This window comes from Rhinoderma darwinii, chromosome 1 (genome assembly GCF_050947455.1).
Source record: "Rhinoderma darwinii isolate aRhiDar2 chromosome 1, aRhiDar2.hap1, whole genome shotgun sequence".
NCBI lineage: Eukaryota > Metazoa > Chordata > Amphibia > Anura > Rhinodermatidae > Rhinoderma > Rhinoderma darwinii.
In genome coordinates this window covers 53501921-53519614 of record NC_134687.1, presented here as the reverse complement: position 1 = coordinate 53519614, position 17694 = coordinate 53501921, and the positions used below count along the sequence as shown (strand labels likewise).

Below are 17694 nucleotides of genomic sequence, written 5' to 3'. Positions count from 1 at the left end.
TTCCTACTTTGTTACTGTATGATTTCTTGTTAATTGACAAGTGCACTACATATTTTTTGATAACAGCGCCGTGTTCTCGTTTCGTGTTGCAGTGTGTCACTGACATAAATGTGGCAATTTAGTATAAATATGACATGTGGTGCTACTTTGATATACGATCAATTCATCGTGTTTGTTATAATGCAACATTAAAATGGACTGTTACACTAGCCCACAACATAGCCTTTAAGCACGTCAGCACTTATATACTTATCCTCACGCAAGCGCTCCAGTGGTTTCTTAATCCCAAACTATGTGATTCTATCTAGCAAAGTGAACCATTGTGCGTGCGCTGTTGTACTTTTGACTTGAGATTCTATCTCCCTGCGATGGCCTTTTGCGCATGCGCTGACTCCGCTATGTGTTAACGGTCCCTGCATGTCGAGTCTATTACTGGTCCTTTTGTCTGCTATTACTGCAGAGGCTCCACATTCTATCTCGCTAAAATGAACAATTGCGCATGCGCTACTTTGCTAGTGACTGTGGGATTCTATTTCCCCGCTGTGGTCTAGTGCGCATGTGACACTTTCGCTACTTCTCATTGGTTCTTGCATGCTGAGTGTGCTATTTGTTCTGTCGCCTGTCCATCAATGTTGTGGAGGCTCGACCTTCAATATCAGTTTCTATTGGCCACTATGTTAATTAGGTAACAGCTGAAGGCAATTCTTCCTGCATATAGCTCTCTGAATTTTGCGGCGCGTTATCATTAGCCCCGATACCCCTGAAGACGCTGCATCTGCAGTGTAACATGTCGGGGGGGCTCTTTTGAAATTTTAACTTGTTACTGCTGATCTCTGATACTGACTTTGACCTTGGTCAGAGTGCAGCGTGCTGCAGCCGCTGACACTTTGAATCTTGCTACTGACACTTTGAATCTTGCTACTGGCACACATTGCACTATGCTGGTTACTATCAGCAGTGAATTTCTATGTAGTGTGTCTTTGCTATAATAGCCTAATAAAAATTTGTTATTTTATCTTGCTTGTAGTTGTTAAAAAGGGCCTTTTGCCGGCAGGCAAATATTTCTATTGACATCCCCCTTCTGTTTCACAGGAGCCCATTCACAGGGCCGGCCTTAGGGGTGTGCGACTTGTGCAAGTGCACAGGTCGCTGCACCTTCCCAGGTTGTAGGGCGCAGCACTGGGCTCTACCTGTGCTCTGTCCTCTACTCTTAGTTACACACACGGAGTAAATAAGAGCAGAGGAGCAAGAGAAGCTCCACCCACAGCCCATCCTGCAAGAAACCTGTGATCCTGTCAGCAAGGATGGGTGGTGAGTGTCTATGTGTCTCTGTGTGTATATGTGGGTGTATACAGTATGTGTCTCTGTGTGTATATGTGTGTGTATAGAGTATGTGTTTATATGTGTCTGCATGTGTTTATTTCTCTTTGTAAAAGTGTGTGCTGCCCCTATATACTCTGCTGCCTGTAATATACCCTGCTGCCCCTTATATACTCTACTGCCCCATAAATACCCTGCTGCCTCCTATATACCCTGCTGCCCCTTATATACACTGCTACCCCTATATACTCTGCTGCCCCTTATATACCCTGCTACCCATATATACCCTGCTGCCCCTTATATACCCTGCTGCCTCCTATATACCCTGCTGCCCCTTATATACCCTGCAGCCCTTTAAATACCATGCTACCCCTTATGTAACCTGCTGCCCCTTATATACCCTGCAGTTGCCAATATACCCTGCAGCCACTTATATACCCTGCTGCCCCCTATATACCCCATTGCCCCTCATATGCCCTGCTGCCCCTCATATACCCTACCACCCCTATATACTCTGCTACCTTTAAGGGACACTGCATGATATATACACTACCGTTCAAAAGTTTAGGGTCACTTAGAAATGTCCTTATTTTTTAAAGAAAAGCACAGTTTTTTTCAATGAAGATAACATTAAATTATTCAGAAATACACTCTATACATTGTTAATGTGCTAAATGACTATTCTAGCTGCAAACGTCTGTTTTTTAATGCAATATCTACATAGGTGTATAGAGGCCCATTTCCAGCAACCATCACTCCAGTGTTCTAATGGTACATTGTGTTTGCTAACTGTGTTAGAAGGCTAATGGATGATTAGAAAACACTTGAAAACCCTTGTGCAATTATGTTAGCACCGCTGTAAACAGTTTTGCTGTTTAGAGGAGCTATACAACTGACCTTCCTTTGAGCTAGTTGAGAATCTGGAGCATTACATCTGTGGGTTCGATTAAACTCTCAAAATGGCTAGAAAAAGAGAGCTTTCATGTGAAACTCGACAGTCTATTCTTGTTCTTAGAAATTAAGGCTATTCCATGCGAGAAATTTCCAAGAAACTGAAGATTTCCTACAACGGTGTGTACTACTCCCTTCAGAGGACAGCACACACAGTGTAATGATGGGGGTAGGGAAACAGACAAGCGAGCCCTAATCTACCCGCCACTCAGTCCCTGCCTACTTGCAACGACCCGCCCTAGGTGACGGGGTACAACCAAACGCAGAGCAGGAGAGTAGTCAGTAAGCCAGGGTCAGTATGAAGCAGGGTAAAATAGTTCAGAAGCTGCAGCAGGGCCAGGAAACTACATGAGAAGAAAAGCAAGCAAGGAGGAACAGGAAAGGCAGGTATAAATAGACAGAGGGCGGGAGCTAGCTCCGCCTGGCCAGGCTGTGATAGGCTCTCCCACTCCTAAGCCTGCCATCCTGAGTGGTGGAAGATGGAGTCAGTCTCACAGACATAGAAGCAGGTGCAGACTGATTACCTATGGGCGTATACACAGAAGCTGTGCCTGGCAGAACCTTTACAGTACCCCCCCTTTTATGAGGGGCCACGGACCCTTTCTAGGTGGACCTGATTTATTGGGGAAATGAAGGTGGAACTTCCTGACCAATACCCCAGCGTGAACATCCCGGGCGGGTACCCAAGTCCTCTCCTCAGGCCCGTATCCTCTCCAATGGACCAGGTACTGGAAGGAGCCTTGGACCATCTTGCTGTCCACAATCTTGGCCACCTCGAATTCCACCCCCTCAGGGGTGAGAACGGGGACAGGAGGTTTCCTCGAGGGAGCCAAGGACGGGGAGCAGCGTTTAAGGAGGGAGACATGAAACACGTCGTGTATTCGAAAAGATGGGGGCAACTCCAGTCGGAAGGAGACAGGATTGAGGACTTCAATGACCTTATACGGCCCTATAAACCGGGGAGCAAACTTCTTGGACGGGACCTTAAGGCGCAAGTTCTTAGACGATAACCACACCAGATCTCCGACCATAAACAAGGGGTTAGCAGAACGTCTTCTATCTGCCTGAGTTTTTTGTATGCTCTGGGACGCCTCTAGGTTCTTCTGAACCTGGGCCCAGACTGTGCACAGTTCCCGATGAACGACCTCCACCTCGGGATTGTTGGTACTACCAGGTGAAACGGAGGAGAACCGTGGATTAAACCCAAAATTACAGAAAAAGGGGGCGACCCCTGACGAGTTACTGACCCGGTTATTAAGGGAAAATTCGGCGAGGGGAATGAATGAGACCCAATCATATTGACAGTCAGAGATAAAAAACCTTAAATATTGTTCTAGAGACTGATTAGTCCTCTCGGTTTGGCCATTAGTTTCAGGATGGAAAGCAGAGGAGAAGGACAGATCAATCTCCAACTTTTTACAGAAGGCTCTCCAAAACAATGAAACAAATTGTACCCCTCTGTTCGAAACAATATTGACAGGGACCCCATGGAGACGCAGGATGTGTTTGACAAACAAGGTAGCTAACGTCTTAGCATTGGGTAGTTTCTTGAGGGGCACAAAGTGGCACATCTTACTGAAGCGGTCTACTACAACGCACACCACCGACTTGCCTTGAGATGGAGGCAAATCGGTGATAAAATCCATGGAGATATGGGTCCAAGGTCTCTGGGGAATGGGCAAAGAACGTAGTAAGCCTGCTGGTCGGGACCTGGGAGTCTTGGACCTAGAACAAACTTCACAAGCGGCGACGTAGGCCTTAACGTCTTTAGGCAACCCAGGCCACCAATAGTTTCTGGCAATGAGGTGCTTGGTACCCAGGATGCCTGGATGACCAGATAGTGCGGAGTCATGATTTTCCCTAAGTACCCTTAGCCGGAATTGCAGGGGAACAAACAGCTTGTTCTCAGGAAGGTTCCCGTGAGCTGAACCTTGATCAGCAGCAATTTCAGAGACTAAATCAGAATCAATAGAAGAAATGATTATACCTGGAGGCAAAATACAAGCAGGATCTTCCTCCGAAGGAGGGCTGGCCATGAAGCTACGCGACAGTGCATCAGCCTTAAAATTTTTAGACCCAGCCCTATAGGTAACCAAAAAGTTGAATCTGGTAAAAAATAGCGCCCATCGAGCTTGTCTCGGGTTTAGCCTCCGGGCAGATTCTAGGAAAACCAGATTCTTGTGGTCGGTAAGGACCGTTACCTGGTGCCTAGCCCCCTCCAGGAAGTGGCGCCACTCTTCAAATGCCCATTTAATGGCTAAGAGTTCGCAGTTGCCAATATCATAGTTACTCTCAGTGGGCGAAAACTTCCTGGAGAAGTAGGCACAGGGACGGAGATGGGTGAGGGGCCTGGTACCCTGGGACAAGACAGCCCCCACTCCCACCTCGGATGCGTCAACCTCCACGATAAATGGCTCCATTTGGTTGGGCTGAACCAGCACCGGGGCCGAGATAAAGCACTTCTTAAGGACATCAAAAGCCTGGACAGCCTCAGGAGGCCAGTGGAGGAGATCAGCACCTTTGCGAGTGAGGTCCGTAAGAGGCTTAGCGATGACCGAGAAGTTAGCAATAAATCTCCTGTAATAATTAGCGAACCCCAAGAAACACTGTAACGCCTTCAGGGAGGCATGTTGGACCCATTCCGCCACAGCCTGGACCTTGGCGGGGTCCATGCGGAATTCATGAGGAGTGAGGATTTGACCCAAAAATGGTATCTCCTGCACCCCAAACATACATTTTTGGTCTTAGCAAACAGTTTGTTTTCCCGAAGGACCTGGAGCACCTTCCTGACATGCTCAATGTGGGAGGACCAGTCCTTGGAAAACACAAGTATGTCATCAAGGTACACTACAAGAAATACCCCCAGGTAATCTCTTAAAATCTCATTTATGAAATTCTGGAAGACCGCGGGAGCATTACACAACCCAAAGGGCATGACGAGGTATTCAAAATGACCTTCGGGCGTGTTAAACGCAGTCTTCCACTCATCCCCCTCTTTGATACGGATAAGGTTATACGCCCCCCGTAGATCAAACTTAGAGAACCATTGGGCCCCCTGAACCTGATTAAAGAGATCAGGAATCAAAGGAAGGGGATACTGGTTCCTTACAGTGACCTTATTCAAGTTACGGTAGTCAATGCATGGCCTAAGACCACCATCCTTCTTCCCTACGAAGAAGAAGCCAGCACCTACCGGAGAAGTAGAGGGGCGAATGAAACCCTTGGCCAGGCATTCCTGGATATACTCTCTCATGGCTTCACGTTCGGGACAAGAGAGATTAAATATCCTACCCTTAGGGAGCTTAGCACCTGGTACCAAATCGATAGCGCAATCGTATTCTCTATGAGGAGGTAACACTTCGGAGGCCTCCTTAGAGAAAATATCAGCGAAGTCCTGAACAAACTCAGGTAGCGTGTTCACCTCCTTAGGGGGAGAAATAGAATTAACAGAAAAACATGACGTCAAGCATTCATTACCCCATTTGGTAAGCTCCCCAGTATTCCAGTCAAACGTGGGATTATGCAACTGCAACCAGGGAAGGCCTAAAACCAAATCGGACGATAATCCCTGCATCAACAGTACAGAGCACTGCTCCAAATGCATGGAGCCAACAAGGAGTTCAAAAACAGGGGTATGCTGTGTAAAATAACCATTAGCAAGAGGAGTGGAGTCGATACCCACTACCGGGACAGGTTTAGGCAAATCAATCAAAGGCATAGCTAGAGACATAGCAAATTCCACAGACATGATATTAGCAGATGACCCTGAATCCACGAAGGCACTGCCGGTAGCAGACCTACCACCAAAAGAGACCTGAAAGGGAAGCAAGATTTTATTATGTTTCATATTTACGGGAAATACCTGTGCCCCCAAGTGACCTCCCCGATGATCACTTAGGCGCAGAAGTTTTCCGGCTGCTTATTCTTATGCGCCTAGGACAGGTGTTCACTTGATGCTTGTCATCCCCACAATAGAAGCAGAGACCATTCTTCCTGCTGAACTCTCTACGTTGTTGGGGGGGACACGGAGGCCCCGAGTTGCATAGGTACCTCAGAGTCTTCCGTGGAAGAACGAAGCAACGGAACCTCGGGAGGCATCATGGGGGAGTCAGAGGAGAAAACACAAAAACGTTCAAGTTGTCGTTCCCTGAGTCGTCGGTCAAGTCGTACCGCTAAAGCCATAACCTGGTCTAGGGAGTCAAAAGAGGGATAGCTAACTAGCAGGTCTTTCAGGGCGTTCGACAGACCCAACCTAAACTGGCACCTTAAGGCAGGGTCATTCCACCGAGAAGCTACGCACCACTTCCTAAAGTCAGAACAATACTCCTCAACAGGTCTCTTACCCTGACGTAAGGTCACCAGCTGACTCTCGGCAAAGGCAGTCCTGTCAGTCTCGTCATAAATGAGTCCGAGAGCAGAAAATAAAACATCAACGGAGGAAAGTTCAGGGGCGTCAGGAGCCAAGGAGAAGGCCCATTCTTGGGGCCCTTCCTGGAGCCGGGACATAATTATACCCACCCGCTGGCTCTCAGAACCTGAGGAGTGAGGCTTTAAGCGAAAGTAGAGCCTACAACTCTCCCGAAAGGAGAGAAAAGTCCTCCGGTCCCCTGAGAACCGGATAGGCAACTTGAGGTGGGGTTCAAGAGGTGAGGTGAGGGGCACTAACATGGTAGCGTCAGGCTGGTTGACCCTCTGAGCCAGGGCCTGGACCTCTAGGGAGAGACCCTGCATTTGCTGAGCCAGGGTCTCAAGGGGGTCCATAGTAGTGTGAGGGACCAGGGTAGCCTAGGTATATGGGCTTGTGATTATGTAATGATGGGGGTAGGGAAACAGACAAGTGAGCCCTAATCTACCCGCCACTCAGTCCCTGCCTACTTGCAACGACCCGCCCTAGGCAACGGGGTACAACTGGGCGACGGTCCCTACGCTCAGTAAGTGCACGACAGACAAACAGACAAGGGTACACAAAGCTAAGGGAAATGGGGCAGTTGCCCACGGCAACACCGTGAGCAACAAGAGAGGTGAACGAGCCGAGTCAAACCAGGAGTGTACGAGGTACCAAACGCAGAGCAGGAGAGTAGTCAGTAAACCAGGGTCAGTATGGAGCAGGATCAAATAGTCAGGAGCTGTAGCTGGGCCAGGAAACCACACAAGAAGACTCACAAGCACTGGAGCAACAGGAAAGGCAGGTATAAATAGACAGAGGGCGGGAGCTAGCTGAGTCTGGCCAGGCTGCGATAGGCTCTCCCACTCCTAAGCCTGCCAGCCTGAGTGGTGGAAGCTGGAGTCAGTCTCAGAGACATAGACTCAGGTGCCGACAGACGAATCGAAGTTTGAGGTGTTTGGATCACACAGAAGAACATTTGTGAGACGCAGAACAACTGAAAAGATGCTGGAAGAGTGCCTGACGCCATCTGTCAAGCATGGTGGAGGTAATGTGATGGTCTGGGGTTGCTTTGGTGCTCGTAAAGTGGGAGATTTGTACAAGGTAAAAGGGATTTTGAATAAGGAAGGCTATCACTCCATTTTGCAACGCCATGCCATACCCTGTGGACAGCGCTTGATTGGAGCCAATTTCATCCTACAACAGGACAATGACCCAAAGCACACCTCCAAATTATGCAAGAACTATTTAGGGAAGAAGCAGGCAGCTGGTATTCTATCTGTAATGGAGTGGCCAGCGCAGTCACCAGATCTCAACCCCATAGAGCTGTTGTGGGAGCAGCTTGACCGTATGGTACGCAAGAAGTGCCCATCAAGCCAATCCAACTTGTGGGAGGGCCTACTGGAAGCATGGGGTGAAATTTCTCCCGATTACCTCAGCAAATGAACAGCTAGAATGCCAAAGGTCTGCAATGCTGTAATTGCTGCAAATGGAGCATTCTTTGACGAAAGCAAAGTTTGAAGGAGAAAATTATTATTTGAAATAAAAATCATTATTTCTAACCTTGTCAATGTCGTGACTATATTTTCCAGTCATTTTGCAACTCATTTGATAAATATAAGTGTGAGTTTTCATGGAAAACACAAAATTGTCTGGGTGACCCCAAACTTTTGAACAGTAGTATATATATATATGTATATATATATATATATATATATATATAGATATATATATGCCTCTGTGTGTATTTATATGTGTCTGTGGGTATAATTATCATCGACAACATTATCTGTACTCAGAGAGTTATCACTGTGTTATCAGCGGTGTTACATAGGACTGTAGCTAGCATCTACTACATTATCTGTACTCTGAGTTATAACTGTGTGTTATCTGTGGTGTTACATAGGACTGCAGATAACGCCTACTACATTATCTGTACTGAGTTATTACTGTATGTTATCTGTGGTGTTACATAGGACTGCATGTGAAATGTACTACATTATCTGTACTGTGTATATATGTGCCTGTGTGGGTATATATGGGTCTATTTGTGAATGTCTTTGTGCTTGTATATATGTGCCTTTTATGTATCTGCATATGTTCCTGTCTGTGTATTTATCGTGTGTGTGTGTGTGTGTGTGTGTGTGTGTGTGTGTGTGTGTGTGTGTGTGTGTGTGTGTGTGTGTGTGTGTGTACGTCTATATATTTATCTGTATGTATATATTCCAGAATGTGTGTGTATATATATATATATAAATATATATTTGCCTGCTCGTCCAAATATTTACCCTCTGCTCACTTATTTGGATATCTGCCCACAGCTGGTTTCAACCTCTGCAACTCCTGGTATACCTCTGTTTTGCAATTTGGACTTTTAGTCTCTGGTGGTTTGAACTCTGCTTGTTTATTACCCCTCTGGCAATCTGCTAATCCATTCTGGTATTGCCTGCAAGTGCACCTCGTATCCAACACCTTATTCTGTAAAAACAACCTGGGTTCTATGTGGCCAAATCCAACTTGTCTTGCGGCGGGCTCTGGTGAAGACCAAAGAGTAGCCTTAGACTCTGCTGACCAGAGTGGTGACGGACTTAAGGAAGCTGATTTACTTGTACGCTTGATCCAGACAGTCTCCAGCTGCCTTTGGGGAATTGCTCTTATAGCAATTCCATAAACTTTTACTTGGGAATTGCTCAAGTAGTGATTCCCTGACAGTTGCATGACAAATGTCTCCATGTAGCTCCAGCCTTCATTTCACTCTGGAAGGGCAACCATGAATATTTTCCAACTATGTACAATTGAAACCCTATTTCCAGAGATTTGTTCAAAGTGTAGGGTCTGTATTAAAACTGCTATGTTTTCTTTTCATACAGTCTCCAGTTGCTTTTATAACATATTACCCCTGCGCTGTACAGAGATTGTTATCACTCACCGTCCCCAATATGGCTCACATTCTAATTTCTCTATATGAAATACACATGCTAGGGCCAATTTACCTATCAGTATGTTTTGAAGTGTGGAAGGAAACCAGTACTTTTGAAACCTCAAATAGCAGGAGAAGCTAGATACATCCTCCACTGGTGTCTAATTTTCACATAATTCAGACAAAACTGCAGCATTTTGTCTCTATTTGGCAAAAGTTGCAGCAAAAAACATGATTCTACCGCCCCGCGTGAATGCAAATATTCTGCATTTCTTTACGCCATTTTACCCCTTACAATTGTTTTTATTTCTATAGAAACCTTTTTATAGTCCTGCTCCTAAACAAATAGTGATATTTATATTTATCATATGGAATGGTTTCTGATCTTTAACCGCATAAGCCTTGAGGAGATTTTGTCTATGTGAATGCAGCAGATTTTGTTGTTTATGTCTCACTGCAATTTAAATCCAATAATGGGTTGGTTTTTTTCCCGCTAACATTGTGGTGTGACGTTTAGTTGTTTTTTTTTGCATTTTGGGGTGTTTATTTTTATATAGTTTTTCATTGCATAAAATTTTGCATTTAATTTATATATAACCTTAAATTATATAATGTATGCATTTTTTAGAATTGACTCTTTTTTTATTAAAAAAAATTACAAAACATAATCCTGTTTATTTTTTCGTTTTCGTGTGTGAATTTTTTGTTTTAACTAATTATTCTATGGAACTTAATTTTTTGTTTTATTTCCTCACAAGGGGACTTTTACGTTACAATAATTTTTTTTATAATTATAATGCATTGGAATACCTCTGTATTCCAATGCATTACTGTTTGTGAATGTATAATGCGCAGGCAACTGTTAGGGCATACCTCTGGTTAACACCAACGAGATTTCTGTGTCCATTCCCTCAGGCCCTGCACTAGGCATAACACAGTGTGTCCGTTTTGCCTGGAGTGTGTCATGTTGTGGAACAATGAGGCTCTGGTGGCTGCATTCTGGAATGGACTGTCTCCTAAGATTAAGGACGAACTTGCCGCTCGAGACCTGCCATCTACCCTGGATGACCTCATCCTTCTGTCCGCCCGGATTGATATGCGGATCCGAGAATGCCTCCAAGGAGGTTAATCGGGAGGGAGACCCTCCTAGTCTGGGACCTACTTTGCAGCAACCCCTGCTGTCCTCAGATGTCAATCCTCCTAAGGAGTCTGTGATGATGGACCGGGGTAAGCTATCCACCCAGGAAAGACAACGCAGACACACTTCGGGACTTTGTCTTTATTGCAGCCTCGGTGGCCATCTTGTGCGCCTGTGTCCCCTAAAGCCCCAAAGCCTAGGGTTGCTAGGAGTGACAACCCTGGGTAAAAAGGACTTTCGTCCAAATTGTCCATACCAGCGACCATAGTGTCCGGCGAGAGAATGCATCAGGTCTCTGCGTATCTGGACTCGGGATCCGCTACTAATTTCATCCGTAGAGACCTGGTGGACCTTTTTCAGTTGCCTACCACCCCTATGGAGAGCCCGTTGGCAATCGCTTCTGTAGATTGCCTACCCCTGCCAGACCCAGTTATTGCTGTGACCAAACCACTGAGGTTCCAAGTAGGGGCTCTCCACTCCGAACTGCTGTCATTCTATGTCCTACCCAAAGCCGTTGATGCTCTGTTGCTGGGCCTGCCTTGGCTCCGATTGCATGCCCCAGTCCAGGACTGGAACTCTGGAGAGTTTCTCCAGTGGGGCCCCATGTGTCACAATCGTTGCCTGGGACAGATTAGTTTGGCTCAGTCTCCTCTGCCTCAGTCACTGGCAGGATTGCCGAGTCATTTTGCTTCATTTGCGGATGTCTTCAGCAAGAAAGAGGCAGAGACACTGCCCGCACATCGGGCGTATGACTGTCCTATCGAGCTGGCTCCTGGTGCTTCCCTTCCCCGTGGCAGGGTATATCCTCTCTCCCTGCCAGAGACTCTGTCTATGTCCGCCTATGTTAGAGAGAACTTGGAGCGGGGCTTCATATGCAAGTCTTCCTCCCCGGCAGGAGCCGGGTTCTTCTTCATCAAAAAGAAGGATGGTTCTCTTCGTCCCTGTATAGACTACCAGGGTCTCAACCAGATCATGGTGAAAAATAAGTATCCATTGCCATTGATCTCAGAATTATTTGACCGTATACGGGTGCCATGATCTTTTCCAAGTTAGACCTGCGGGGGGCTTTCAACCTAAATCGGATTCGCCAGGGTGACGAATGGAAGATGACATTTAACACCCGGGACGGACACTATGAATATCTAGTAATGCCCTTCGGCCTGTGTAATGCTCCCGCGGTCTCCCAGGAGTTTGTGAATGACATTTTCCATGGCCTCTATGTTTGTGTAGCAGTCTATCTTGATGACATCTTAATTTTTTCTCCAGATCCTATGACTCATCGGAAACATATAAAAAAAGAAAAGAACAAATCCTATTTATATAACCCATAAATGCAATAAATTATGCACGGTGCCGTCCAATATAATAATATTCACAAAAAAGAAAAGAAATAGACTTTTGAACAAAACCAGCACACTTTGGGAAAACAATAAGTACAAAATACAAAGTTATTAAACAAAATTATATAGCAATTATAAGCAATTATATAGCTTTTGCTATGAGAAATACTATGGAGGACAGAGGTCTGCCCGGATATTATGCTAACTGGATCCCGTCCTAAAAGACGTGTTGGAACCTGGACTACACTCGTAATATAAAGGTACCGGTGAACGAACCTCTAGCTAAGAGATGTGAATCACTTTCTTAAAGCATACAAAGGGAGTGTCTTATATGCCTCTCCCGCTAACACATGAAGTGAACAGGATATTGCTTAATACATACGAAGAGATCGATCGGTTCCTCTCTTGGCATATGCCTCCACTATTTGGCCATCTTCAGCTACATATGGATGATATGTGGATGACTGCTACCTTAAATGAAAGACTGCCTAAAGAATTGTTTTGATACATGCATTTTTCGTTCGGGAAATCGGAATAGTGCCGGTACATGTAAATGATATATCACTATGTTCATTGTATTTTCAATTTATTGGTAATTGCTTAATATTTTAATAATTAAATAATTTTGTATTTTGTTTAATAACTTTGTATTTTGTACTTATTGTTTTCCCAAAGTGTGCTGGTTTTGTTCAAAAGTCTATTTCTTTTCTTTTGTGTGAATGCTCATCAGAAACATGTCCGTCAAGTCTTGCTGTGGTTAAGGGAGAATCATCTGTACGCCAAATTGGAGAAGTGCGTATTTAAGAGAGATGCCCTACCCTTCCTGGGCTACATAATTTCGAATAGAGGTCTCAAGATGGATCCTGAAAAGATAAAGTCCGTCCTGGAATGGCCACGTCCTCAAGGCTTGAGGGCCATAGAGCGCTTTCTGGGATTCGCCAATTTTTACAGACAGTTCATCCCAAACTTTTCTTCACTAACATCTCCTATCTCTAACCTCGCCAAGAAGGGCATGAACGCCAAAGTGTGGACTCCTGAGGCAGAGTCCGCATTCAATACCCTGAAGAGTGCCTTCACGTCAGCCTCTATCCTCCATCATCCAGACGTTTCCCTACAGTTGTCGTTGGAGTTGGATACGTCCTCTGTCGGTGCTGGTGCACTCCTGTTCCAGAGAGGTTCCAAGGGCAAGTCTAGGGTATGTGGATATTTCTCTAAGCTCTTCTCTTCCGCAGAACGCAACTACTCGATTGGGGATCGGGAGTTACTGGCCATCAAATTGGCACCGGAGGAGGGGAGACATCTACTAGAGGGCGCAGCTCACCCCATCCTGATTTTTACTTACCACAAGAACCTCACCTACCTCCAGACAGCCCAACGGCTGAATCCTCATCAGGCCAGGTGGTCACTGTTCTTTGCCAGGTTCCAGTTTGAGCTCCATTATCGCCCGGCTGACAAGAATGTGAGGGTCGATGCCTTGTCCAGGTCTTTTGAGATGGAAGACACTATGGAGATGCCGGAGAACATTATCGACCCGTCCTGTACTGTTTCAGTCAATCCACTGCAAGTTGGGGACATCCCTCCAGGGAGAACTTTTGTGCGCATGTCTGACCGAAGGAGAGTCCTCCGCTGGGGACATCCCTCTAGACTGGCAGATCACGTGGGGATCCGTAAGACCCAGGATTTGATTGCCCGTCATTTCTGGTGGCCCACGCTGCCCAAAGATATTATGGACTTGTTTCCCCCTGCTCTGTGTGTGCAGCTAACAAGGTCGCTCACTCCAGACACACTGGTCTGCTCCAGCCATTACCTGTGCCCGATGCTCCCTGGCAGCATATAGCTATGAACTTTATTACAGACCTGCCTCTCTCTGCCGGATGCAGCACTGTCTGGGTGGTGGTGGATCAATTTTCAAAAATGGCCCACTTGGTTCCTCTGACCGGTCTTCCGTCTGCTCCTCAACTGGCCAAACTGTTTATCCAACACATCTTTCGCCTGCACAGCTTGCCGCAGCATATTGTGTCGACGTTCTGGAGAGCCCTCTGCGGACTTCTAGGTGTGAAGTTGGAATTTTCCTCGGCCTACCATCCTCAGTCCAATGGACAGGTCGAGAGGATCAATCAAATCTTGGAGAACTACCTGCGTCACTTCGTCTCTAGGCAACATGATGACTGGGTACAGTTGCTTCCGTGGGCTGAATTCTCCTACAACAATCATACCAGCGAGTCCACAAGGAGCACTCGGTTCTTCATAGTCCTTGGCCAACACCCACGAATACCTCTCCTGGTTCCTGATTCATCCAAGGTACCAGGTGCTGACGCGGTCTTTAGGGACTTCCTACAAATTTGGTGGTAGACTCGATCCTCCATCCTGCTGGCAGTTGACCGTATGAAACGGAGGGCGGACACAAGGAGAAGAGAACCACCTCAGTTTCTTCCTGGCACAAAGGTCTGGCTGTCCTCCAGGAACATTCGACTAAGAGTACTGCCATGCAAGTTTGCTCCCAGGTACCTTTGAGGTTCAAGAGATCCTGGACACCAAAAGAGTGAGAGGAAAGACCTTTTATTTGGTGGATTGGAAGGGATTTGGTCCTGAAGAGAGGTCTTGGGAGCCAGAGGAGAACCTCAATGCCCCTACTCTTCTGAAAAAGTTTCTCTCTCGCTCTGGTCCCAAGAAGAGGGGGCGTAAGAGGGGGGATACTGTCATGTCCGTGGCTCCGTTCTTCCCCTTACAGCCGTAGCCACGAGTCGGCAAGTGCTGGCCCCAGCCTTCTCCTCAGGAGAAGCCAGCGCTCCCGTCTACTCACAAATGCCGGATCCCGTTCCTGAACTTTGACCCGTGAGTACTCTGGACTATAAGAGGGGTCCAGCCCCCTAGTGCTATGCCTGAGCTTTGTTGTTGTACCCCTAGTCTGTCTTGCAAATGGCCCCCTAGTGTTTCCTGCTCCCAGTGTTTCCTGTTCCTGTATCCTGATCTAGTGACATGCTTGCTGTAGCCGTGCTGTGCTGTATTCTATGCCTGACCTGCTTCTCCACACCTGATGCCCACCTGCTGCCAAGTTCCTGCCTAGCCAGCCTTGCTACTGTCCGAGCTGCCACAGGTACCCCATACGAACTATAGACTCTGACCCGCGTCCTGTTGGCCAGCTGCCATACCGCCAAGGCGGTGCGGCCCAGTGGGTCCACGAGCCCCTCGTGACAGTGTATTCCTTTAAACACTTCATGACCAGAAATTTGCCTACTTAGTAACAAGGTCAAATTTCACCATGACATAATTACATAAAGTAATAATACATAAAGTAACTCTACTGATGCTATTTTTAGCATGAAGAGGGACCTAAGGACAGTTAAGCACAGCCCTTCAGTGGCAGTGTGCCAGAGCAGCCGATCATTTACTCATGCCCATAACACAACAAAAAATATTTACTTTTAAATTAGTATTCGACCCATGTACATGCACCATTCCAGTGTTTTTCCATCTGTGACACAGGCAGAGTGCATTGCACTAATTAAAAATACATAATAAGTACAATACTGGTGATCCGCACATACAGAATTCTATAATCCGGGATTTGTGACTCCAGCAGAGAGCACTGCACTAAAGAATCACTTTGGTTTTCTGTACATGCAGCCTTCCAGTTTTATTTTCCATCTGTGATACAACATATTCCCCTAATCGAATAACTGTTTCAAGGCATCAAAAAAAATAAAGCAGAGTTGAGTGTGGCACCTCTTCCTCTACAAAACATCCACTCTCAGCCCATTGCAGAGAGAATTATTAAGGCAAGAAATGATAGCAGCAGAGACAACAGTTGACTCTAGCCAGCTACAATTTGTCCGTGGGTCTATTTCTCGGAGAGAGGCCACTGAAATCGTGGTGTGAATCAGCGGATCACCAGGAGATGCTGAGTTAACAGTTAACAATGAGGGAGGTTTCCAGCAATAACTACTTGGAAGGAATGTGGAGTAGGACGTGGGTGGTAATTCAACCTACAAAGGTATTTTCACCGGCTTCCTTTTGGTTTTAATGGTGCCCAGCAACAAAAACCTTTGGTGCAGTTGACATGGAATAAAATTGCCCCTGTGCATGCATGCAGTGTGGCATTTTTTTTTTACCTTGTTGGATAATGTCTATTGGCTATGCTATGGTTGTGTAAACATTTGGGCGCAAATACCTTGCTGCTTCACATGCACCATCATTAGGCTGTTGCATGAAGAGAACATAGATATGTCTAAAAAACGTTAGGCAAAAAACTTGGCTTAAAAAAAGATGCCAGGTTGAGAGAGTAAAGCTCCTTTTCTACATAATGCATCAGGTATTATTTGGCATGAGACTGATATTATTGATCACAAATATAAAATGTATATGCCTGCTGTATAATAGTGTCTTTTTTCCTAGGTTTATAGAAGGAAATAAAATAGAGACTATTTCCAGACATGCTTTCAGAGGCCTCCGTGACCTGACCCATCTGTAAGTCCAGGGATCTTTTTTGTATTCCGCTTAGGTTTGTTCACTTTGTCTGTGTTCATTCATTTCAGCGGTGGAGACTCATGCTCAATTACGTGTTTTGTTTTTTTTTTACAGATCCCTGGCCAATAACCACATTAAGACTCTGCCAAGGGACATCTTCAGTGATTTGGATTCTCTCATTGAACTGTAAGTGTCTGACGGTTCCTCTTGATTCTCTATTAATCTTTTCCTGAGTGTTGTGCGTATTTGTGCCTGTTCGAATTCTCTATTTACCCATCCGTTTCAAGTAGCTGTGCCATAGCCGGTTTATTCCATCTTTCTTTATGCAGCTGGCATCACTGATTTCCATAGAAGGTGGGAAAAGTAGGGTTTTTTCTTCAACAGTGCCCTAGGAAATTACTAGGAATTTTTGGTTTGTGATGCACAAGATAATTTGTCCTTACATCAAGAAAAAATAAAGAAAAATTGTGTTTTGAAAATGGTTTTTACTTGTATATTACTTACATTGCACTGATCCTGAGTTAAAGCCTGCTTTAGACCCAAAATCTCCCCGGCATTCTTTTCTGGGGTAATGTTTTTCTCAGAGATTGCTTTTTGGTTTACATTTTGGGAAACGTAGTCTTTACACCAGGCACTGTACGTTAATCTGGTGTTAGGATGCTAACTGTCCCCTTACATTATAGGAGCTGAGGTAAGCTATCAAATTCTGTAGTCTGTTTATAATGGCTACCAGCAGAATTGTCCGTACAGCCTAAAGGCTATGTACACATTTGAAATAGTTTTTATTAAAAATAATTTTTACTTTTTGAGATACAGCTGTTTTGTATCCTGTATACAGAGCAGCTGTATCTTGCGCTAAATCCTGTATCCGTCAGGTCAGCAACACTGACGGGTTAAGTGTAAGCGTGTCCTGCTTGTCTCTGACACGCAGGATCGAGCTGTTACCAATCACATCTAAGTTCATTACCCCATCAGTGCCGCTGACCTGACGGATACAGGATTCAGTGCAAGATACAGCTGTTCTCTATACAGGATACAAAGCAGCTGTACCTGAAAAAGTAAAAATTATTTTAAATAAAAAGTATTTAGAAAGTTGCACAAAACACACTAATAGACACATACATACACACATATATATATATATATATATATATATATATATATATATATATAT

At 45.4% G+C, this 17694-nt stretch overlaps 1 protein-coding gene across 6 annotated transcripts in view; it reads left to right on the top strand.

The window, feature by feature from the left end:
* The window catches only part of LGI2 (leucine rich repeat LGI family member 2), a 71241-nt gene that overhangs the window by 29435 nt on the left and 24112 nt on the right, over positions 1–17694 (top strand). For 4 of the 6 annotated variants that reach the window (XR_012882555.1, XM_075858826.1, XM_075858795.1 and 1 more), the window contains 2 exons: positions 16449–16520; positions 16635–16706. Coding sequence is in view for 5 of the 6 variants with exons in the window: in XM_075858826.1 (XP_075714941.1) it covers positions 16449–16520; positions 16635–16706 (144 nt within the window). In the remaining variant the exon portion in view is untranslated. The remainder of the gene's footprint in view (positions 1–16448; positions 16521–16634; positions 16707–17694) is intronic. The other 2 variants (XM_075858817.1, XM_075858835.1) reach the window with 1 other exon arrangement.